The sequence below is a fragment of the Ambystoma mexicanum genome, chromosome 1p (assembly GCF_040938575.1).
Source record: "Ambystoma mexicanum isolate Mex_15411 chromosome 1p, UKY_AmexF1_1, whole genome shotgun sequence".
Lineage (NCBI taxonomy): Eukaryota > Metazoa > Chordata > Amphibia > Caudata > Ambystomatidae > Ambystoma > Ambystoma mexicanum.
In genome coordinates, this window is record NC_090921.1 from 1285303998 (window position 1) to 1285330040 (window position 26043).

General features: G+C 46.5%; 1 protein-coding gene across 4 annotated transcripts in view; it reads left to right on the forward strand.

Annotated features, from left to right (window-relative positions):
• Window positions 1-26043, forward strand: part of LOC138452925 (carnitine O-palmitoyltransferase 1, liver isoform-like) — a 1293714-nt gene that overhangs the window by 399449 nt on the left and 868222 nt on the right. For all 4 annotated transcript variants that reach the window (XM_069605291.1, XM_069605282.1, XM_069605298.1 and 1 more), the window contains exon 7: window positions 23466-23543. In XM_069605291.1, coding sequence (XP_069461392.1) covers window positions 23466-23543 — 78 coding nt within the window. The remainder of the gene's footprint in view (window positions 1-23465; window positions 23544-26043) is intronic.

Consider the following 26043-nt stretch of genomic DNA (forward strand, 5'->3'; position numbering starts at 1 on the left):
GGGGGATACCTTTCCGGGTTCCTCTCGGGCCGGGAGGGGCGTTGATCGCTCTGTTACCGGGGTTCGCCCTGAGGTGCCTGTCGGGCCTAATAATTCTACTGGAGTTTTCTCCAAGGGTCTCCGTAAGGGGCCTGTGTTCACCTGAGTATGCTCCGAGGCCCCTCCTGTGGGGGCTGTTTGTAGACCCAGTTCTACTGAGTCGTGGGATACCGGAGCTTGCTCTGAGGCCTTGGCTGGGCTTGAGGTTACCAAACGGATGTTCGAGGCCCGTGCCGATAAGGCTTCTACCGGACCTAGGTCCGAGGTCCCTCAGACAGAGGCTAAGGCTACCAACAGTTCTGAGGGGCCGGGCAAGGCCCTGTTGGTGAAAGCGGTTGCTCGCTGTTCCCGCTCTTGTGGTGACACCAGATCTGTTGAGGGGGCAAAGAAGAAAGTTTCTTCTTTTACCGGCAGTGCCGAGGCCCTTCCTTTGAAGGCTCAGTTGGCGTTTGGTATGTCGCAGAAACATTCCAGGCCTCATAGTACCGACTCTGCAGAGGTTCCTTACGTTAAGGCTAAAATTAAGACCCCTGACCCATCGACGGGGACCCCTGCCTCACTTCCTCACGTGCCGCAGTTCCCCTCAGATGAGGACAAAATGGTGGCCGTTCCCGCCACGACCACGGCGGCCATTTTAGGTACTACCCCTACAACTACGCCATCGGCCTCTGGTGTAGGGTTCGGCCCTTTGGGTGAACCTAAGGTCCCTTGCGCGCATCCTTACCGGCCGGTTTATGATTGGAAAGCCTGGATGCCTCTTCCGCACAATGTTTCGTTGCCCGTGGGGGCGGCTCCCTCGATTTATGTGGATACGTTAGTGGAGGGGCCGGTGTGGCACCCTTCCCCGTTACGTTCCTGGATTTGTCCACCTCATGAGAGGCCTCCTAAGGTTCCGAAACAATCTCCTGAGGACGCCTTTTTCGGGCCATTTCAAGCCATTTCAAGCGCTTATGCGCACCAACCCCACGAGGGAATATTTCAAAGGGCTTTTCAAGGAGATATGTCCACCTGCGCCTCCACCCGTTCCGCCGGTGGTCCCGCCGGTGCCTCCCTTGCCCGTGGTGCCTCCCCTTGCGCTTCCGCCTTTGCCACCATTGTCCCCAGTGGACAAGGCAGTGCCTAACACGGCTCAGCAGGATCCTGACCTGTCAGATGACCCTCAAGGCGATCAGGACGACGAGGACCTTCCCCGCTCTATCAGAGCTTTCCATGACCGGGTGCTGGACATGATGAGTTTCTTAGATGTTCCTGTGCCCAAGGCACCCGCTCCGCAGGAGGCTGTGCTTTCTGGGGCGTTCACCTTGTCTCCTTTGGAGCGTACCCGCCTTTTCTTGCAGAAGGACGTTCTGGCTGAGGTCCGAAGAGTTTGGGAAAAGCCAGACTCGGGACTTTTTGTCAATAAAAAGATTGAATCGAGGTACAGGCTGCATTCTTTGGAAGAAGTGGCCTTGTCGTCTTGTCCGCCTCCCTCCTCCACAGTGGTGGCTGCAGCTACGTTGCAATCCAGGCCTGTAGCATCCTCCTCCGGGACGGCTACTCAGGTCTTGGGGAAAGGAGGACAAGCTCCTGGACTCCCTAGGGAGGAAAATCTTTGCCAATTCGGCCTTACAGCTCAGGCAGGCCAATGCAGAATTGATTTTGGTGGGAGGTAACATGCGGATGTGGAGAGGTCTGTCAGAGTTTGAGGAGCACGTTCCGGTCGAGAAGTTGGAAGATTTCCGAGGGGGCCTTTCCGATGCCAGGGTCTTGGCCCAGGATCTCCTGGAGGCTGCGACTCATCACGTAGACACCTCGGCTCGCGGCTCGGGGCCTGATGCTTGGGGTTGATACCTCGCGGCAAGAGTGGCTGCATGCCACTAAGTTTTCGAAGGAAGTGCAAGACAAGGTTCTGGACCTTCCATTCGATGGAGAGGAGCTTTTTCACTCTTCTACTGATGTAGAGCTCACCAAAACCAAAGATAGCACTCAGACGGCTAAATCATTGTCTGTTCTGGTTAAAGCTCCTTTCAAGTCCCAAAGACCGTTGTCGCAAAGTCGACCTTCCTCTGGTTTTAGGGGCTTCCTCGACCGCAAATCTCGCAGAGTGGATACTCCTGCAGGGAATAACCGCCGTAGACAACAGCGTACGCGGTTTTTCTCCCGCTCCTCAGCCTCCTCATCAGGTTCAGGTGGCACTTCCACCGATAAGCCTGCCAAATGAGGGTTTTCCACGCTCGCGCGAGACCCCGGTGGGAGGACGCATTGCGTCTCATTGGAAGGCGTGGCAGACCATCACAGAAGACAGATGGGTCTTGTCAGTCGCTCGAGCGGGCTTCCGCTTACCTTTACCCCCCACCCCACCCCTCAGCCCTCCTTTTCAGCTGTCGGGCTCACCCTCTCTCAAAGCCGAGGTTCAGAAACTTCTGCACCTCAGAGCTGTGGAACCCGTTCCCCATGGGGAGCGAGGGGATGGTTTTTACTCCCGGCTGTTTACGGTGCCCAAACCCAACCAGGCTGCGCACCATCCTAGACCTTTCCCAGTTCAATCTTTTCCTACCCCGAGAGAAATTCAAGATGATCACGACAGGCCAGATTCGCTCCTCATTGCAGATGGGCGATTGGCTCAGCGTGGTGGATCTTCAGGATGCTTACATGCATATCCTGATTTGGAATCCACACAGGAGATACCTCCGCTTCTCTTTGGGAGAGGAGCACTTCCAGTTTCGGGTGCTTCTTTTTTGGCCTCAGCTCGGCGCTGCGTGGCTTCACGAAGATGATGTGGGTGATTGCGGCCTATCTTCGTCTCTAGGGTATCCATGTCTATCCCTATTTGGAAGACTGGCTCCTACGCAGCCCTTGTCCATTGGCAGCAGCGGGCAACCTCCTGTCTCTCCTTCAGCTCTTCTTCCATCTTGGGCTGTCGGTGGTCTGGCGGAAATCCTCCATGACGGTCTCACAGGGCCTGACTTTCCTGGGTTTTTGTTGGCACACGATCGACTGCCGAGTGTATCTGACCGGGGACAGAATGGCAGATCTGTTGGCCACGTGTCAGATGTTTGCGCAGTCGGAGAGCATGTTGGCCTGGTGGTTCCAGAGGCTTCTGGGCTTCATGGGTTCGTGTGTACTGGCTCTTCCTCTTGCTCGTCTCAAAATGAGACCGACCCAGATGGCTCTTCGGAGTTCCTGGCGTCAGGCTGTGGACCCGGATTCCAAGCGGATAATGATTCCAGATTCCATGAGAGTGGATCTGGACCGGTGGTCATCTCTCAGCAACCTGTCAGTGGGCACAGGGTTTCACGACCCAGCCCCATGGTGACGATCACGACAGACTCCTCCCTTTTGTGGTGGGGTGCGACGTTAGATCTTCTTCAGGTCTCGGACCTCTGGTCGCCTCAGGGCAAGCTCCTGCACATAAATCATTTGGAGCTTCTGGCGCTCAAGGCGTTCAGACCGCTCATTGTCCGTTCTTATGCGGACCACCTTGTTGACAATGTGGTATCAATGTATTACATAAACAAGCAAGGGAGAACGAAATCTCCCCCTCTCGTGGACCTGTCCATCCAGATTTGGGAGTGGGCCGTGCTTCATGGGGTCTGGCTGCTTGCAGTGCACATCCTGGGCCAGCTGAATGTCACTGCGGATGCCCTCAGCCGGCGGACAGTGGTCAGCTACGAGTGGGAGTTGAAGGCGGAGATCCTCTCATTTCCTCGCGTTGGGGCACACCGGAGGTGGACCTCTTTGCCACGGCGGTACACAAGAAGCTTCCTCAGTACGCCTCCAGAGGGGGGCTGGGAGCCTCCTCTCTTGGGGACGCTCTCGAGATTCCATGGCACAACATGAGAGCTTACGCCTTCCCGCCTCTCCCCCTAGTTCATCAAGCAAGTTGAAGAGTTCCGTCAACTGTTCTCTTCTACTGATAGCTCCGTGGTGGCTGGCCATGTTTTGGTTTTCAGAACTTCAACTTATCTCTCAGCGGTTTCCGCTTACCTCTCTACAGACCGGTGTTCTTATTCTCTAACCCGGTGGTGAAGAGACATTTTGCTGGCTTGACACGCATCTACCCTCCGGTTCGTTGTCCGCACCCGCCTTGGGACCTAAATGTAGTCCTGACGGCGCTGTGCCATAAACCCCTTGAGCCGATGGCTACGGTTGACCTCAAGCACGTGTCCTGGAAAGTGTCCTTTCTGGTCGCCGTTACGTCAGCGAGGAGAGTGAGTGAGCTCCAGGCATTGTCGGTGGAGCATCCTTTCTTGGTCTTTCACAAGGACAAGGTAGTCCTTCGGACAAACCCAGCTTTCCTACCAAAGGTTGTGACGGAATTCCATCTGAATCAGTCGATTTCCGTTCTGGTCTTTTTTCCGAACTCTGCCTCAGAGGCAGAAAGGGTTGTACACTGCCTGGATGTCCGAAGAGCTCTTAAGTTCTACCTGGACAGGACGTCCGAGCTTCGGAGTTCTTCCCAACTTTTTGTGACCTTCGGTAACCCTCCGGGCAGGCCGGCGTCTAAGGCATCTATTTCCAGATGGATTGCCGCCTGTATCAGAGTCTTTCACCGTCCAAAAGCTGAAACCTCCTAAGGTATCCATGCACACCTGGTGCGGGGCAAGGCAGCAGCGGTTGCTTTTCAGAAGTATTTTACCTGGGAGTCCATTGCTAAAGCGGCTACTTGGGCCGCCCCATCTGCTTTCTGTAAGCATTACCGCCTAGATATGAGCTCTAGAGCTGACGCTCAGTTTGGCCAGGCTGTGCTGAAGAACCTGTTTCAGTAAGGGGTATTTCCATCCACCCATAGTTCCTGTAAGGAGTGCTTGGGAATCTCCCATAAGTATGGACGGGACGGGACGTAGGAGTATTACCAGGTTACTCACCGTAGTGACAACCTTACTCCTAGTCCATAGTCCCCTTTCCTCCATACACCCGCCCGCCGTCCCCTCTAAGAAGGTTCCTCTGTTATTGCTAATGGGTCTTTCACCCTGCAATAGAAAAGGACTGATGGGCGATGCGCGGGGCGGAGCCATGGTGGTCGGGGTTACGGCCGCATGCTTTTACAAAGTGCTCCGGTCCCGTCCCACAGGACGGAGAGATGTCCCATAAGTATGGAGGAAAGGAGACTATGGACTAGGAGTAAGGTGGTCACTACGGTGAGTAACCTGGTAATTTTATGACTTGTTTAGAAGAAGACAGAAACAGGAGCTGTTCAAGCAGATGGATGTGAAAGCCACACAGTGGGACGACTGGCTGCCATTTTTCCTCCATGGCCTACGAGTAAGAGAGGGGGCAGCAACCAGGCATTCTGCATGCAATGTCTTATTTCGGAGAAATATGCCAAGCACTGTCAAGTTGTTGCTGCCACTGACTGCGAGTGTGCCTAAGGACTGCGAGGTACTAAAGGCTGACTATATATTGAAATTCGGAAAGAACTTGCGATTGACAGTGCACACAGACATAACAGGCACTTGATGGAGGTGGTGCTGGTTTTTTCGATAAACAGGGTTGCCCAGCAATAAACAGGGAGGGAAATGCAGTTATGACTGTTTTTGTAATTTTTGATGCACCCTAGATTATGGCTGATGATGATAGCGGGGAGTGTTTGTGCAGTGCAATGCAGGGAGGAATGGCTTTAATTGAGTTAGGACACAAATGAATTGCCTTGTTTTGATAATTTTTTTATTTTTGATTTTGTATATAACAGAATAGGTTTATTGCAGCGTGCTTTATGTAGAAGTAGTGCAAGGCTTTGGACAGCGATTATAATGGATCGTAGAAAATTTAGAAGATGGGGGGGGAATGGGCATGTTAACAACTGTGATACTGCATTTTACTTTTGGTTTTTCTTTGAGACCGCCTGCATGAAATGAGACTGGATTACAACTGCACACCTTTGCCAAGCAAGATTGCAGCTCTGTGGAATGTGTTACGACTCAGGCAGCCCGGGCTGGCTCATGGCCCCCTCCTTAGAAGGTACACAGCTGGCAACATTGCTGGAACTTAATGGGATTCCCAAGGCCAGAGGCTGCCTCGCATATATGACAAAGTGTTTTGCAACTGCAGCTACACTCCTTCCCCCTTTTCTGCAGAATGGACCTTTTTGTTATGTGCTGTTTCAGGGTGGGGTAGCTCTACCATGCGCTGGTCTGTTTGCATTGCATGTAATTTCTCTCTACTTCTGGTATTATTTATGTCTGAGTGCCGGAGTGGTTGTGGGGCAGAAGGACGAGCCTGTAACACCCCTGCCATACCTACAACAGAGGTTGAGTTAGTTGGAAAAACCACTGAACCTGCTGAGGAAGAGGTATTGTCAGAAACTCCCTATTCCTAGGAGCCCCATTCACTGTCAAGCTTGCTTGCAGAAGAGGGTGTTTCGTCTCCAAGGATGGGACTAGTAAGAGTCAACAAGGAAAACCATCACTTAAAGGACTATAGAGCAAGGCATGCTTCCAGTTGGCAGACGAGTCTCCTGTGAAGCAAAGAATCCAAAAGTAAGGTGGGTTATTAATGTGTAAGCCCACAGAGCCCACTAGAGGAGACCATAAGAGGTTGGTGGTTCCTCAGGATGTGTGGCCCTTCCTCCTGCAGTTGTTGCATGACATTTCATTTGTAGTTCATCTTGATGGCAAGATAACTCAAGAGTGGGCACTCGTGTAATCCTGCTGGCCAAAGATGGGTGTCCCAGTGGAAAACTTCTACAGGGGTTACACTTCTCGTCAGCAAATGTGGAACAGTGATTCAAGATCTCCCAGTAGTGGGTGCATCCATTGAGGACCTACAGGCTAACCGTTAGTCCTCTGAACCTTTTTACATCCTCCGGTGATAGGATTAGTCTAGTGGTTGCTGATGACACCACAAGGTATTCTGAGGACAACCCACTATAGTGACTGCCAATTAATTTACAAGAAACTCTTACATGGGATAGCTTCCCTGAAAATGTTGTGCATAATGAATGTAGCAGCTTCAGGTTTAGTAAAGCCAGGCCATCTGCAAGGACGATGAGGTGGCTCATCATTGGTTATCCCTATATCCTCCACAGTTATCTGGTCTGATTGGGAGATTCATTAGAACTCTCCAAAGTATAATTGGAGCCCTTGAAGAGCCCCAAAGAAGACAGTGGGACTGTCTTTTATTATACTTATTCCCTGAAATCCTGACCCTGAAGTCATGGTCTAGTCCTTACAAGAAGGTTGAACAACTCAGTAAGGAAAACTATTCAGTGGACCTTGAAAAACGTAGAAAGTCTACATAAGTTATTTATAAATAGATAGAATTTCATCCTTGGGGTCGAAATAGGTTACAGAAAGGGAGATGGAAATCTGAATCTCTCCCTGACCTGTTCTGGGGCAGTCCTTCATGTGGCTTCATTGAGGGTGACCTTGAGTCTCCTCAACTGACTCCACAACGGCAGAGTGAGGTGAACACTTTGCTTAGGCAGTTTTACCTTGGTCTTCACTCACTGCAGGGTTGAGACCTTGGTGCAAGCAAGACATTGACACTGGAGACAGTGTGCCTCTGAAAAAAGTAGACGCTCCAGGATGTTGGACAAGGTGAGATCCACACTAAGTTTGAGGTCAACAAAATGATTGATCTAGGGGTGGCAGAGCCCCCCCCCAGTAGTCCTCGGTCTGTTCCAGTGGTTCTGGTACCAAAAGCAGGAACTTGTGACTTAAAGCTCTGTAGCCCACAAATAATCATAAGTGCTGTCACTAAGACAGATGCACAGCCTCTTCCACATACTGGTGAGTTGGTGGGCAAGCTAGATGCTACCAATACCTTTGACCTTACTGCAGGGTATTTGCAAATATCCTTGACAGAAAATGCCAAGGAGAAGACTGCATTCTCAACATCTGAGGGACATTACCAGTTCAGGATAAGGCCCTTTGGCTTAAAGAATGCACCCGCCACTTTTCAAAAGTTGTCCAAACATGTCCTAAATGGATTGGATGAATTCTGCATGGCATATCCGTACGACATAGCAGTTTTCATACTTGGGTTGAACATGCTGCGCACCTTGAGATTGTGTTGCAGGGTCTTCAGCTGGTGCGTCAAGGCTATCAAGGGCCAGATTGTACAGGGTTCAGTGACCTAATTTGGGCATGCGGTTGAAGGGGGCAATATTTAGCTTCTTCCCAGTAAAGTACGGGCTGTACAAGACTGGGCAAACACCCACAACCCAAACCCAGTTGAGAAATGTTCTGGGGCTCACTGGGTATTTGTTACGATCACCTGGTATCCATGGGGACGCCACCCAGCCCTGGTTGGATGATTTGCACTCTCAAACCCTCTCCCGGCCCCTTGGTAAGGCCTCTGGTTAAAGATGGGTCTGCAATATAGGAGAGCTGGAGTCAATACCAGATTGTCTTTGTTTTCCCACCTCCCTGGGGGAGGAAGGAGTTGAGGCCTGCTTCATACTTCCTGCTTCATTCCACCTGGTTCCGTCCTGCTTCTCGTGGCAGGGGCGCGTAGATGTACGGGGCGAGCAGCGACAAAGTTACTTCACTGGTGCAAGTCCCCCTGTGGGAATCCAGGCCTGCTGTGACTCCGTAGGTTTTCTGCTTTAAAGTCTTTATATGCAGGTCTTATGTTCCTCTTAGTTCGAATAATAATGTCTTGCTTCTTTCCTTTTAGGTATGGAAAGGTATTTTGGAGTTGTCATGCAGTTTGAAGATGAGCATGGGCCGGTAGGCGAAAGCGCAGTGTGCGCGATGCTGTCTGATGAGTAATGCGCGGCGCCGTTTCGCCTTTTATATTGCTAACCTGTGTCTTTTCTCTCCTTGCAGGTTGCGATGTTCCTCGCCGAGCGCCGTAATGTTCCAGCAATGATACTGACCAGGAGATGACTACCCAGGTAAGAATTATGTGGCTTTCTTCATTCGGAAGGAAACGTGAGTAAACGCTTACTAATGCTGTCTTTCTTTCTCCTCTTTCCAGGATATGGTATTCCAGGATGCCTGCGGTGCCGGATGATGGAGTTCGTACCTTCAGATGAGTGGAACTGAAGTCGGCGATGGACTGAAGACAGGATACTGTTCCAGGTACGTTTCATAGTGTTCTTTCTCTCTCTGCAGGTCCTTGGTTTCAGGTAAGCTGGCATCAAAGAACTGGACACAGTGAGCGTTACGCTGCCCACAGCAGAATAACGCAAAGCATGTTCTGCTGTTTGGGTGTGGTTTAAATGGTCTGAGGTAAAGTAGTCCAGGTAAAATAGTCCCAGGCCTGCCACACCCAAAAGATTAGACTGCATAGCTCTGTTCCTTGTAACTGAGTTGTGTGCTCCTCCATATTGGCTGAACCCCCAAAGTTAAATAGTCCCAAGTAAATAGTCCCATTCTAATGTTGGTCTTCATGATGGTTATGAGCCTGGCGCCAAAGGCTCCAGGACTGACTCCAAGAGAGTCTTGGATGAGGTTTTAAGGCCTTTGACCTGGCCGGAACTGGAAGGCTGACTTACCAGTGAGGGCCAGGGGCAAGGGTCATGACAGTATTCTAGATGGTACCAAAGCTGCCCCTCTGACTACCCTGACAACTCCTAGGAAATGTAAGAAAGTAATTTGGTCTGAGGATTGTGAGCAGGCCTTCTCAGGGCACCTGATTACCAGAGACCTTTTATCGTGCAGACAGAGGCCTCTGTTACTGGGATAGATGCTATACTTTCACAATTAGATGACAAAGGCACAGGGAACATCCTATATGTTTTATCAGTCTCTAGCTTAAGGACAGTGCTCGGGTGTGTGACTATGGAGAAAGAGCGATCCTCTGTTGTGCGGGCCTTTCGGAAGCAGAGACCCTACATTTTTGGAACTCACTTCACTGTGCAGACTGACCAGAAGCCCTTAAAAGGGATAATGAACATGAAGGGAGAGAATCCTAAATTAATCAGGTGGTCCATAAGGCTTCAAGGCTTTGACTTTACCATTGAGCATAGGCCAGGTGCACAACATAGCAATGCTGATGGGCAGTCCAGGATGTATAACTGAGTGGAACAGAAAACACATCCAGGGGTGGATTAGATCACCCTGCCTAGTCTGGGCGGGGGAGTAGGATGGGCGGGGAGACAAGTGTTAGGAACAATTTCTCTTTTGGTAACTTTCCCTCCATAGAATCCATGGACCACTAATCTGGTTGTTTTTTAGTTTTTTAAACCTGTACTGACATTTTGAGGGGAAGTAAAGCCTTCAGCCTCACTTGGCCTGCCTTTTGCTGATTTGTTATGGGGAAACTGATCGGTCCTTCAGGCTATCTGTACTGGGAAACTGTTTCCCTTTTATCTTTTATAAGTCTAACTTTTTAACCTTGCGCACACCATCTTGCAGTGATGTGGGGAATACTTTTGTATCACACTACCTTTTTACACTTGGGATTTTTGGTTACTTTTATATGTTCTTAAAGACCAGCTGGTGGCAGCAGATACATTTGTACAATTGTTGCGTTATTTCTAGTGTGCACATTCGAGTTTACGGTCTACCGCTACCAAAAGTGGCTATTGCCCTACAATGGCAGTGTCACAAGATTTTAGCTTTTTCTTTGGGCATATTGTAGTTTGGCCTTCTTCCTGCCCTGCCAAGTCAGGAAATCACTTATAAGGTCATGCACTTGCCCATGAAAGCTGCTGCTTTCACAGGCTAGTGATGTGTGTCCGTGTCCCATGAAGCGGGTGGGACTGCTTAGTCAATGATGGCATCCATGATGCCAGAGAAGTCTAGGTGTGGGGTATGAGCGAAAGCAATAGTTGTCCTTGATTAGACAACTACAGCTGTTAGAATGGTGCAGGCCCTTACTTTGGTGGGCTTGGACTTGCTTCCAGCCTGGGTTTTGGATAAGAAGAGGACACCTGCAGCCATTTCTTCAGATCAGAGTTGGAGGCAAGAATCCCTCGTAGACCAACAGCCGACTGAAGATCCCAAGATGATTAGCGAAGAGGCCTGGCATCCTTTCCTGCACCTGGCCCGGTGGAGCCCTGTTGGACTACTTCATCTGCGAAGAACCTGAGCATTGCTTCAGCCCTTGGACTAGTGGGACCAACTAGTCTCGACGCCTTCTTGAGGATTCAGTCATCCTGAGCCCGCGGAAGTGTCCCATGACCACCCAATGACTGACCAGCTCTCCCATGGGCTACCTTGCCAAAACAGTCACCATTCCAAGATTGCACCTGGAACTTTGGTTGTCGTCAACCTGTGGTACAAGTCGCCTGCCCTCCGAATCTTAGCATCCGATCATCGAGGGATACTGTCCTAGAGGAGCTTCTTTGACCACGACTGGAACGACGCCTGTTGTCGCCTGTTTGCAGAGACTGTTGCTGAAATTCATTTTCCCATGTCCTGTGTAGTGTCTAGAAGAGGCCCGCATCAGTGAATCTTGCATATCTTCTTATCCAGGGGTTGCATCTTGCTGCCATGCCTGACTGGAAGAATCCTTGCACCCACAGCTCATGGGCACCTCACACTGGAACCAACAACAGGAAATCCAACCTACAGTGAACCTCAGCAGACCCACGCAGTCATCTGGGAAAATCAGAATCTGGGGTGGGGGATGTAAGTGAATGCAATGCATCAGTCCCCTTCCCTCACCCGTTCTCCATAGGATAACATTGGGGACAAGTCCCTTGGTCTCCTAACCTTCCATTCCACTGACTTTTGGTCATCGAACCTGGGCAGTAACTCCTGAAATGAAGACAGTTTACTTTCCTTAGTAAAATTAGGAGTATTGTATCACCTCACCAACACAAGTAAATTATCACTTACCTGCAAGAACTCATTCTGGTGAGAAGCATTGTGACTCCTCTGACTTTTAGGCACAAGGCCCCAATCTTCTTAGGTATTGGATTGCTTAGGTTAGGGAAATCACTTGTGAACTGGTTCCATCATATACTGAATGATTTTAAGTTTAATGTTGAATAAGTCATTTGACTCATTTATGAACCTATGGTGTATGTATATATGTTTATTATTGAGTATTGTGCGACAATATCACATGTTGGTTTAATTTTTCAGTTTGTGTAGAAGGTCTAGAATAAATGTCTTTTTATGCTTCTGTCTAAATTGAATTATTGTGTATTGTCTGGACTCATTGAGGGCACCTGACCCCGCTAACACTCCCCTGATAATAGCCCTGACTGCTCGCCACTGTTACCTTGATTGGGTTTTGGCTAACATCTCACAGTTCCCTGTGCATTATAACTAGGGTGGGCTCCTAAAATCTACCAGGTCAGATTCTAGAAATCCATCTAAAGATAAGCCAACACCTCTTAAGATCATCCCAGGAACACCAGAACACCATTTATGATCAACTGGCATTGACTAGTTATTTTCTGGAGGGGGGGGGGGTGTCAAGTGTTGGTCCACCTACCCATCTCTGAAAACAAGATGGCCTCTAGATGGTATGGCCCTTACAAAATACTCCAATGGTAGGGGCCCCTTAATAACTTAATCTCCCAACCCGTCAGGTGGCAGAAAACCCAAGTCTACATGTAAATCTTCTAAAGAGCTGGAGAGCAAAGTTGAGCAAAGCACTGTCACCATGGTAACGCGCTGAATGTGTTTTTTTTTTTTTTTTTATTAAAAAGGGGGGAAAACGCATTTTAAATGTCTCTGGAGAAAAAGACCTTTACAATGACGGTTTTCCGATGAAAAGAAAATTGTTCAAAGTAAATCAGTCTTTTTCTCTTGAGACCTTTAAAAAGAAAAGGTACATTCACATAGAACCGAAGCACCAGGTAGAGTCGAAACAGGTTTCCATCATATAGGCACACCTCAACGGCAGACAATTAACGTCAAACCCTCTCACATCCCTGAGGTGTGCAGTAAGGTTTTGGAGGAGATTACCAACATGCTAAGCTAGGAGTGATAGTCCTTGGAGCGTGCCTGCTGCTCCCTAATAGTGCCCGTTCCCAAACTGGATGGGTCCTTGGTACTTTTATGTTGATTTTTGAAGGCTTTAGTGTTGGGTACAGGGACACTGCGCTCCCCTAACTGTTTTTTGAATGTCCCTATTCAGTTTCAATATAAAAACAATTACCCTTGCATCTAACCAATTCTGCAGCAACAGTGATCTGGTGGTGAAACACTACAGAACAACCAGTGTAAATAATATTTAAAAAGACCAGACACTTGATGCGCTATGGTTCAAAATTATATTAGTTCCGTTATCATGACTTGAACCTACAGTACCATCCAAAAATCTTGATACATCATACCCACAATATCGTCCAAAATCCTACATTAACTGGTTAGACAGCACGTGCCAATGTTTTGCCATTCTGGGCTTTATCTAGGTAGTATCAGTATTGATTCATCAATACATTCAATAAGAAAATACACTGGTATTAGTCACATTCCTAGCCTTCATGTACAATTATTTCCTCTCTTTGGCACATATAATGTTACACATCACAAAAACCTTCTTGATGATCCCCCATCCTTTTGTGACAATTATCTAAAAGGCAAGGGAGAAAATAACAAATAGCTTTGTGAGATATCCAAGGGGGAAATCAATTAATTTTCAAACGTACAGTTATACCATGTCTAAAAACATGGAAAATTGAATACACTCAGTTATGTTCACTCCGGGTTTCAACCCCACACCACTGTCCTGCACCCCTAATACTAGACATTCCACTGAATTGCAGCTCCTACATAAGTTCTAATTCAAGTAATAAAATGCGAAGTATGACTTGACTTGCTAGTCTATACCTAACATGCTCTGAGTTTCTTAGGAGAATCAACTACTTAAATCAATACAGCACTCTCAATTTGTCTAAAGATAATAGTAATGTGCCAGTCTTACCTAGCTACTACATCTTTTCATGTCCTCAAAAGTATAATTGTATTGTCTGTCAATTCCGCTTGTGTTGTATCCGATATGGGGAAACAAATTATCAATTAGAAACTTGTTAATTTAAACTGACACTTTAAGCAATTATAATCTTTGTTGCTCCACGTGGATAACCTGTTGTAGAACAGAAACATACCTGTAATAGGCTTGTATCACCAAAAGATTATTACGTGGAATGATTCAGATCTATCCTAGTCAGCATCTTCATATTTAATTCTGTATTTAATTCCGCATCCCAATTTGGATTTCTGAAAAATGCAAGGAGCACCAACCTTAGAACACTACTTAACTAAACGCTCTAAGTGTGCAAAATTTAAACATTTTCCTTGGAAACATATTCTACTCAGTCAATCACTTACTGGTACATCATAGTTTTCTCACATGTGGCACCAGAGTCCCGTGTTTTGGATCGCCATCATTAGTGCAGTATTTATAACGTCACTTTGTGACGTGACGTCATCCATACCATGATAGCATACATCTAGGATGGAGACAGTTCTGAAGTCGAACGTATGGTTGGGTTTGCAAGGGCCTGCAGACTCAGCGGTAAAGTCTGAGAAGAGTACCTTGTTTTTTTTATCTGCAATTTTGGACTAGCATTATTTTCCCCCAGGAGTACATCTTGGATATCAGTGCACCAAGTTTGAGGCAGGTTTCTGGTGGGTTAATAGGGGTTTCAAGTTCCCTCATGATGGCATAGAGTTCTTTGCTTCCTGATTTGGCGTTAGCAATTCGCTCACTGTACGTGTGGCTCTTATCTATGAGTACAGCGTGTATGTATTTTTTTGCTGAGGTGAGGAAAAGATCTCTATTGGCTTTGGTTGGGGTGGTTTTCCAGGCGACTAGGCTGTTTGCTTGTCTGATCTTAGGTTTTTTAGGTTCAGTGTAAACCAGAAGTTAATGTGTGCTTTTGGTTTGGGTTTACGGGGACTCATTGGTGCTATTTTATCGATAGCTTTTAGGAATGTGGTGTTGTAAAGTTCTACCATGAAGGCTGGATTGTGAGTTGAGGGAATGCCTTCTGTGATGACACTCTGCAATGGGATCAAATTAGAGTGGTTAATGTTGCACAAGTTTCTCGCTAGGGAGGCCGGGACGTTTGGGGGTGTTTTGTTTGGGATGGAGAAGGTAATTATATGGTCTGACCAGGGGCAAGGGAAGTTAGCCGTAATGCTAGTGGACCCGTTCAGGTCAGCGAGCGAGTCTAGGATGCACCCTTTGTCGTGAGTGGGGTGGTTAATGCGCTGTGTGAATCCTAATGAGGCAATTGTGTTATGTATGGTGGTGGCATTGGTATCTGTGTTGTCGTTGAGACCTATATTGAAGTCGCCTAGAATGATGATTCTGGACAATGGCTTGGTGGTGTTGGATATCAGTAACGAGATTTCCTTGTCAAAGGACAGGTTGGGGCCTGGTGTTTGGTATACAATATGTAGTGTCTGTGAGTGTTACGCTCACCTGGTATCCACAGGGACGCCACCCAGCCGGGTTACTCGCTGGTATGCTTCTCAGCTTTGCCCGGATATGATCGGCGGGGGAAGGTTCTGCCTGAAAATACAGGAGGACTGTGTTCAAGACTGACCGACTGGGGTAAGTATTCTCCCTCCACCCCCTTATGATTTCAGTCCCTTTGGCGCCCTCTCCTCAACTTGTGGTAGAATTAGGCATGCTCTCAGTCCTGCCTTCTTTGCAGGGGCGCGTTCTCTTTCATGGACGAGTGCGGTCCAGTTATTTCACTGACGCCGGCCCGTATGATATTGTTCAGGTAGGTCTTATTGCTGTTCTTTAGTTTTGTTGTTAGTTTTGTTGCTATCCTGCATGCCTTTCTTTGTTTAAAATGTCTTTTTTTCTCCCTTAGGTAGTTAGTTTTGTTGCTATCCTGCATGCCTTTCTTTGTTTAAAATGTCTTTTTTTCTCCCTTAGGTATGCGGAGCTGCAGCGGCGAATTGGCTTGGTTGAGCCCTGCTGGTAAATGATGGCGCATTAAGAGCGCTATGACGCGGTAAGTAAGCGCTATGCGCAGCGCTGCAAAGTCTTGCCTTTGCTAACCTGTGTTTTCCTTCCTTGTAGGTCGCGGTGTTCTTCAGCGCGAGTGGAATATCTGGATGGTGCCAGCAGAGAGGTGACCAGCCAGGGTAAGCCTTTTGAGCAGTTCGTAATTTGTAAATGTCTCTACTACTTTCTTTAATGTTGCCTCTATCTTCCTCTTTCAGGTCGTTCTGTCCGGGAGGCGTGCAGATTCGAGGAAGCTGTTCTCAGTAGCTGCGAGTGTTTAAAGATGAAGACTACAGCTAAGATGATGATGATGATGATGCTGCTGCTAATGATGTTCCTTTTGTCTCCTTGCAGGTTCTGCTTCTCCGAGGTTCGAGGGAATAGCTGGACACTGTGAGCGTCACGTTGCAAGCTGCAAAGTAACGCAAAGCATGTTGTCTTGCTCGGGTGTGGTTTAAATAGCCCCAACAAAATAGTCCAGGTAAAGTAGTCCCTAGGCTACCACACCCAAAACACTAGACCGCATAGCTTGGTTCTTAGGAACCAAGCTATGTGGATACCTCCATGTTGGCTGACAATACAATAAAGTAGTTCCCAAGCACATTGTTTTTCATGGTGTATGAGCCTGGCGCCATAGGCGCAAGGACTGGCCCCATGAAGGCTTTTCAAGAGGATGTCAGGCTCTAGAGGCCCGAGTCCTGACTCCACCTGGCCAATGGGTTTGCCAGAGGGGGTTTTGGGAGAGGGTTGTGACAGTGAGGTAGCGTTTTGGATTGATGTGAAAGGGTGGCTCGGTATCTCTGACGGGCATGTCCGATTTAGTGGTGAGAACTGCCCCCCTCCTTTTGCGAGGGGGCCTGTCTTTCTTTCCTAATTATAGAGAATCCCCCTGGAATCGCTTGGGATAAGAGGGGGGCCTGCTGCTACATGCAGCCATGTTTCTGTGACGGCAAGAAAGTCGAGTTGACTGGTGGTTATGTCTGAGATGTCGAGGGCATGTGCAAGTAGGGGTCTGGAGTTGATGAGCCCAACTTTGATAGTACTTGGTGAGGGCTTTGTCAGCTTGGGAGGGGAAGCAGTTGTGCAGGCAAGGTCAGTATCGCATAAACCAACCGGAGCTGCACATGTTCCAGAATTAGACAGGATGACAGCAGCGAGTACACATGATTCAGCATTGGATGGAGCAACATTTGTGCAGGCCAGGTCCTCATCAGCCAGTGCACATGATTCATAATGCGGCAACATTTGGACAGATGGCAATAGCAGGTGCATATGATTCAACATTGGACGGGGCAACATTTGTACAGGTGGCACTAGCAGGTATACATAAATCAATGTTAGACGGGGCAGCATTTGTGCAGGTCAGGCCATCAGCAGGTGCACATGATTCATAATGTAATGGGGCAACATTTGTACAGGTGGCAATAGCAGGTACACATGATTCAGCATTGGACGGGACAATGTTTGTGCAGGCAAGGTCATCAAGTGTACATTATACACAGTGTGAGGGGGCAGCATTTGTATAGGTGGGAATCGCATGTACACATGATTCAGCGTTAGACAGGGTAGCAGCAAGTGCACATGATACACAAAAGGAGGGGGCAACATTTGTTTAGGCAGGGTCATGATCCCATAAACCAGCGGCAGGTACATGTGATTTGACATTGAGCAGGGTAGCAACAGCAGGTACATTGAGTTCAAAGTTGTGAGGGGCAACATTTGCGCCGGTAAGGTCGTGATCACACATGGTATAGGTAGGATTGCATGATTCAGAGTTGGGCAAGGCAGTGTTTTTACAGACAAGGTTAAAATCACCTACACCTACTGCTTCCACAGGGGCGCATGATCTAGGATGAAAAGGGGGTTCAGACATAACGATGGCAAATACGTAGTCAACATTGGGTATGCAGTTATGCATTGTGGTAGCAGTTGTACATAGTCATATCTGGCTTCCATGGTTCGTCAATCGAGATTAGAGGGGGCTCACACGTGATGGCAATAAGCGTGGAGTCCATATTGGATGTGCAGATTATAGGCGCTGTGGCCGCGTTTGTGCGGGCAGTGACTGATTCTGGTGCCATGTGTTAAATCTCAATTGAAGATGCCAGCTTTCATTTGAGAGTTCATCTTGCAGACGGAAGTATCCACAGTAGGCCTGGGAGCCATCCTCTCACAGTTGCATGATGGCCAAGAACATCAGGACCTGTATACCAGTAGTAAACTGTTTCGCTCGCGAACAGGCTTATGCAACTGTAGAGTTGGATGTCCTCGGTTTTAAATTACCAGTCTGTACTACTACCTGACGGGGAGAATATTCTGTCTTATTGCCGATCACTCACCCCTAATATGGACTTGCTTGAGGACCAACTTCACCAGGGTAATGAGGTGGTTCCTAGACCTACAGTCTTTGTTTCACTGTGGACCACAGGAACGGGACGGAACAAGAAAATGTACGCATTCTTCGTCGATTTCCCATAGGTCGACTAGATTAGAGCTCCAATGCAACGTAAGGGATATGTGATGAATCCATCCCCTTTGGGCCTAGTGAGGTGTGCCCGCTGTGCAATACCATTCCTAGGAGACAGGGCAAGCGGGATCCCACCGTGGGTGGTCCCTTTCTGTGGACAAGGATTGCCCAAGTTCGAATTCCCTTTCACCTAACCTCATTACAAAGTTCCGACCATTTATGGGTCATATGGGAGCTGAACAGGGATATCCGATAAAGGGCCCCTTTAAGGTGGATGGCTTGGTTTCTGACCTATGTGTTACCGCCTCTTTGTGAGACTCCGGACCAATGGAATCTTCCCCTCCGTTCCAGCGAGGGTCCTAAATACACCTGTCGGGCAAGAGAACAAGAGAGAATTGGCTGGAGAGTGAGAAACGCTGGCTTGTAGCGCAGAGGGAGCTTCTCCCTCACAGGAGGAGCCGAACCAGAAAGCCACGCACTTACTGCGGTGGGTGGAACCACCAGGCAGCCCGCGGAGCCCTAATGCGACAGAGACCCCTGAAAAGGAAGCAAGCTTAAGCAACCCAAGACGTACAGACGCGCTGTTCCTCTACTGCTGAAGGAAAACCGGATCAAAGAAGCCGACTATATAGTCCACAGACTGGATGAGTATGAGTGTCCTCATTGGCCAGAGAGACTGCCTCCCCAGCTGTGCACCGCCGCTGGACAGAAGACGTGCAGCGTTAAACAAGTGGCAGGTGGAGGGCTGCGAGGACACACCATACACACACTGGGCTGATAAACAGAAGACTCGAGAAGGGACTAAGTGAAATGCAAGGAACCATGGCTTAGCAATCCTGTAGTTCACACTGGGCTGATGACCAAAACACCCCAGGAGGAGGTGAAAGAAACCGCAACCAAAGCAGGGCTAAGTATAGCCATAGCCCACGCAAGGCAGATCCACCACAGCTTCCAGAAGGGGGGGAGAGAAACTGCAACAAAAGCAGGTCTGAGCCTGCCCATAACTTAAGCCGGGTGGATAAACGGCAGACCCCAGGAAGAAGGGAGAAAAACCCCAACCAAAGCCAGCACTAAAGCTGGGCTTAGCATGGCCATAGCCTACCCGAAGCTGGAAATGGTGCTATCCGTCCAGGAATAAGAGGAGAGTTGCGTTTTGCGAACATTGACAGACACAAATACGAGGAACTTAAGGCATTGAGCTTAATACGTTCCTGAGGAGGGTGTAAACCAGAAATAGTCTGGACTAGCTAGTCGAGACAGATTTGCTAAAACGAAATTGAGACACTTTGTTTGAATACTAGAAACAGCTAGCCCAGGGCTGGAAAAGACAGTTGAGAACTCTTTGGTGGGGGTCAGAAAAGCAGCCACCAACAATTTAACAAAGGGGAGAGTAATCCTATTCTAAGTCTAAGTTCTTTGATTTACTTTCTTTTTGTAGTATTATGGCAGATGTTATTTTAGTTTAGGTTTGACAATGTACAAAGTTTATTTGTTAGATTAGACAACCTGACAAGCACCAGTTTGTTGTTTTCTTTAGAATAGGGAACTCCTCTTAGTGATGTGGCTTAGAGGAGGTTTTCTTTAATTTAAAAAAGTAAGCATCCTGTTTAAACATGTCCTCGTCTCTGATTTACCACAGTGTTTTATTTAGTGTATGGTTGCACACCTACATGTGTCTGCGTGTGAATGAGAGTGTAGTGTGGATATTAGTGTATGGGTCTACTTGTAAGCGAACAAGGGAGCAGCATGTAGGTTATTGTGTGAATGTGCATGATTTACAGTGTGTCTAAGTGCAGGGATCAAGCCTGATTTCGGGAGCAGAGGGGCACATTGGAAGAGCCAGTATGGACAAGTACAGCAACAAAGCATTATGGGCAACATTATACATAATTGTTCTTTCGTCATATTGGTTAAGGCTACATTGGTGCTGCCAGTATGGACCTGTTTTTGTTTAGTTGTATGGCATTATTTATTGGCATTGTGGGCAGAGCCAACACAAATATTCTTATGGGACAATGTTGGCCTACATTGCTGCAGCCACATGTAAATATGCTTTCTTACACTTGCAGTAGTATGGTATTTTCTATTGGCATTGTGGGCAAAGCAAGGAAATGAGAGAGCATTAATCTTTGCCTTGGTTGAGTTTTTGAAAGTAATTGAGAAAGAGATTTCGTTATTTCAGTGTTAAAATCATGTTTTTATTGGGTTGTTCTCATATAGAAATTGTGCTAATGCTTTGTGCTATTTTTATAATTTTAATGAGATGGTCTGTATTCTGTTTGGTCTTGTGAACTTTCTTTTTTTTTATCTGTTTTTTTTTATCTGTTTTTTTTTGTGTGCTATTTTGTAAAGGTTCTTTGAACTATAAACAAATAATAAAAAAAAAAAAGCCAACAGGAGTATGTTGGTATATGCTTGGATACTGACCGGCATATTGTCAGAGCCAGCCTGGACATGTTTTCTTATAGTATCATTACTGGCGTTATGGGCAAAGTATCCAGGATATGTGGTTGGCACCACCTTTGGACCAAGTAACAGTATTTGAATATATGCTAAATTCAAATATATAGAGGGCACTACAGCAGAAATGCCCCTGGCACTAGGGAAAAATAATGAACAAAGATGAACCCAGGGAGACCCTCCAGGTGCTGCATGCTCACTGTAAGGTCATACAGACCATCTAATTAATATTGACAAAAAAAGGTGTTTATTATAAGTGTGATAAAACATAGCATAAACCTAGTGTGGTGATTCAGTGATTTTATCATTCATACTAAAATGCATAGCGAGGAAAACGGGTTCATGTGTAACAAAGTCAATGCATTACAGACATTGTCCGTCATCTGGGCTGAATCTACAGAGACAGAGAAAGAGAAAAAGAAAAAATATACAATAAAATGACGATACACCCTGTTTAGTATAATGCAATAAATGTGACACCACATATCTCTCACACATACACATACCTGTATAGTCGTGCATAACATTTGTATATTGATGTTTGGGTGAAATTGGAGTGGAAAATAAACCAAACAAATTAAGATGCAACAAAATAAGACAGATATCTGTGTCACTAGTTTACTAACTATTGTAATCCTTCAAATGTATAAAACATGTTGTGTTAACAATAACACAAACAGAAGAAATGAGGAGTAAAAAAGGAGTCTGAAAAATGAAGTCTGAAAATAACACTAAAAACTCCACAATAAATGTTACACCAACTACCGGAACCCAAAGCATCCATCACATTCAAAAGGTGGATGATTGTGGATTATGGATGGAACCGCAGTATAGCCGCATTAAATCAACAAAGCAAAATGGTGTGCAGCACAACTGAGTCATACATCATGCAATGACGCCACATTCATTCGTTTCATATGTGCATGCATTCAGGATATCAAAAAAGGATTGTGCCACCAATTAACATAGGAAAGAGAAATTAAGATGCCTGTTGAATAAATGAGTGTTTGGCAAAGCATGGAATAAAATAAAAGGAACACTAGATGCAATAAAAACATTTAAATACTTATGCATTTTTCATTTTCCCCCCCCTTTTGGGGTGGGGGTTCCCTGGGTACCTTCTCTGGGTCCAACATGATACGGTGAGTGGCAGCACCCAGCCCTCTTGATCTCCCCACTCATTACTCCAAAGCACATGCAGTGGACTTGTCTCATATAGCTATCACTAAAGTGTGTGTCTGCAAACACTAACTTGAAGACACGTTTAGAACTTTGAAAGCAATTATTTTAGGGCCTGAATACTTATTGCATTAATGACTATGATAGGATGTCCTAAATATCAGCTGCAGCGCATTGCAGTGGCACAAAATGCAGCAGTATGTGCAATGTTTTCCCTACCATGGAAAAAGTCAGTTTCAGAATTCAGGAAGAAACATCACTGGCTTCCGCTCCATCGACGGATCCAGTTTAAGCTTCTCTGTCTTGTCTTCAAATATATACGTGGCCTTGCACCCTCCTGCTTAACTGGTAAAATTCAAACCTACACCCCAAGAAGATCCATGCGCTTTGACACAAAATCAACTGGTGGTTTCTACCTCTAAATCTGTCCACTGGGGGGATAGAAGGTTTTCAGTTGCCGGCCCTCGGGCATGGAACGCCCTACCCCTTCATCTACAGAAGACTGAATCCCTGATTATATTCAGAAAACAGCTAAAAACACTTTTGTTTGAGTAAGATCATCCTGAATGGCGAGTAAATGGTTGAATGTACTACATTTGAAATCTGCGCCTAGGTGTGGCTTGCCACTTGGTTCCCTCCACGGGATGTGCGCTAGACAAATTCAAATCAAATGACTGCAATTGCTAAAACTGTTGGAAACAATATGTGGGTGCACTGTTCTGCAGCCAGCATCATGCTTTTTGGGAGATGCAGGGGTTCGGTCTTCCTGAAGTGGACTTAGTTCTCTGCCAATGTGAAATAGCCCCCGTCTATTGTATAGGCCACCAACGTGAGACAACGTTTTAAAATCACTGAGGATTTTCAGCCAGCCAGACAACGGGACTATTATGAAAAGCATGTTGATCTTTTAGAACCTTTTTCAACTAGTCTTTCCACTCCCCTGTCTATTTTTGTCACTTGATTACTCTCTTCACTCCTGCTTTTCCATGTGCTCTCTCCTTCTTTTACACAATTTTCTTTCCATGTCTCTACTCACCTTCTTGTGTCTCATCTTCTCATATTTTCTTGTATTCTCTTCATCCCTGCCTATGTTCTTGTACCACTATGTCGTTTGTCTGCTTACCCTGTTAATGTTTTTCGTTCTTCTTGCTCCTGTTTTCTCATCTATTCTGATCTCTCACAAACCCTTGTATTCTTTCTATCCCTTCACTCGCCTATCTTTATTCTTGCCATTTGCCTTTTGTTAAAGCAGCATGTCTTGTCTCTTTATTCTCCACTTGTTGACTAGTTTTGTTTCCATCCGTCCCCTTCATTCTCATTGATTTCCTCTTTCTTGCTCTCTTGCTCTCTTCAGTCTCTTCTTTCCTGTTTTACTACCTGTCTGTTTTTTGCTTATGCTTTCTCTGGTCCTGCTCCCTGATTATCCCTTTCTTGCATTGATTAATTCCAGTATATTGTTCTGCCTCATTCTGAAGTAGGCTTCCCCACTGTGCTCACTCCTGTAATGCCATTCTCTTTCTTTCAGGTGAGCGACTGGTGGGAGGAGTATATCTACCTGCGTGGACGAGGACCCATTATGGTGAACAGCAACTACTATGCAATGGTGAGATCCTCCTTTGCAAACCTCCTATGCCTCTTTGCAGTACAAAGAACAATACGCATATTGCAAATTCATCTTGTTGTCCAAGGGTAATGACTTTATGGGATTCATTAAAAAAAAAAATGACCAGAAAGGGAAAGCATTGTATAATGTGGATGAAAAAGAATGACTTTTTTTACATTTTTTTTAACCTCCTTCTCTTCCAGTATAAACAGTGAATGACAGGCTGTTATACGATGTGTCCAGGTGCACCTCATGCAGCATCAATAAACTGACATCCTGTCAGCAATGCAGCACAACTTTGGCAAATTAAATACAAATAGTAATTTTGCTCACTTTTCTCTTTGTGGCAAAGCTATGCATTGAGTCTGTCTTTTGGGTATTTCGTTTCCTGTTTTAATCAAAATTCTTAACATATAATACATGCAAAATGTTTTGAATACACGCTATTTGTTGTATCCCGTCCCTGCTCACCCATGCATTGCAAATGGATGTTAGATTGAAGTGTAGCCAGACTGAAATAGTACAGTCTTGATTCTATGAAAGAGACACAGGGATGTTGTTTTTTTTACTTCAATACTCTTCAGCAGCATCCATAAAAAGAAACATTAAACGCTATTGATCCCGTTGTCCCTGGTTTTCCTGAGTTTCTTTGCCCTTTATCTTTTCTTTACTCTGTGACAGGCCAATCCCTCTTAAGCCCAGTGACCTATCCCTAATATACTTATTGTATGTCTCACATCGTGCAAGGAGCCCACCCTCTTTCTCTTGCTGCAGACTCTTCTTGCTCAATGACCCATCCAAGACACAAAATTCTCCACAAACTCATCCCAACAAACTCATCCCAACGGAATCCTGAACTATTGAAACTTAAAACACAATTCCTCGCAACAGGCGACCCTTTAATGTGACTGCTCTCACTTTGAGTTCCTCACCATCCTTCATGCTCTGTGATTGTCAATCTTCCTTCTGCTCTTTACCTGTGAACAGAAAGTTTCATCGAGGGTTGGTACTCAAAAAAGATGAAACATGGCATACAAGGTGATCCTGGTCAGTCTCTAAGACCGATACTGATCTGTCGCTCATCACATAGTCTGGATAATGCTTGCCTCTGTGCCTTTAAATGAGTCAAGATTTATTCTAGTCTGGGTAATCTTTATTCTGTTGCAAGACTGGTGGCAAGCATTGTGCTAGTTCAAAGCATAGCAGCTACAGCGGTCACCAAATTTGACACTGAATGAGCTCCAAAGGCTGACACGTCAATTCCAGCTTGCACCAGTACCCATTTCACCCATGGGCACTGATGAGACTTCCTCAGAAATCTGCAGTTGATATTCATTAGGCCTCCAAAGCTCTATCGTGCGCTTAGCTGCTGCAAAATAGGGGGTGCAAGGTAGTCTTCGAGCAACATTTAGTTTGGCTAGCAATGGTGTACGCCACTCCATCTGGTGAAAAAAATGTTCCTATCATAATCCAGAGCCCTGATAAGTGACACTCTCCTCCACGAAATCAGACAGAACATCTCTAGTTTCCACCACAGTGAATTCAGCCTCCACTCCTCATTATTTGGCAATTGCTCCAGTATATTCAAGACCTTACTAACATTCCATTAACATCCGTACTGAGGGGTGGGGGCATAACAAACAGGATTGCCTTTGTCAGCCTACACACTGATTGATGCTCCCATTGGCGGCTCCGTCCGTGCGATCATGGCCTGTGATATCACTCATCTCTGCACCCCTGTTGTTTGGAGGGCTTTGCCTTCCTTGAAAAGGGATGCAAATAAATTCAGCACACACTCAACAAATGTCCCACGCTCAACATCAACTGCTGCATAACTATCGTGCTGTCTGGTAACTAGTAGCTCTAGCCAGAGCCTGTGATTTCATGATGGACCTTGAAGTGGTCTACAAAATGCCTAACATTTTTCAATGACTCGTGAACTCCTGCATGTCAATTGTCTGAGAAACCCTTCTTACACCATCTGAACTGCTCCTGTTGCATGAATCCGAATCTGCTGAAAATCCATGAAAATTTGCAGCAGAACTGAATACCACTCTTGCTGTGTCAAACAGTGAATCGTTATCACCATGTTTGTCTCCTGCCTTAGTCGCACCAGCGTTCTTTCTATCGCAGCAATTGCATGACCCCCGGACAAAATAGACCCTCAAATTCCTTCAGCTCCCAGAGTGCTTCCTGCTTCTAGTCTCGCTGAAGTCTCTGAGGTAGCTCAAATGCCAATGCCCCCAATGCACTTGTCTGTCCCGACAGGTACACTTCCCAAACGGAGGTTCTGATCGCTAGGCAGTAATTCTGGAAATCTTTTGCTGACTCCCATCAATTTTGACCTCACCTTTCCTAAGTGATTTATAGAATGCACTGCCAAGATGTTCTCCATCCTCAACACCATAGAGCTGTACACTCTGTCCTTCATAAGCAACTTTATCTCAAAGGACTCCATGAGCAACTCTAGACAATTGTTTATTTTAATTATATAGCGCGC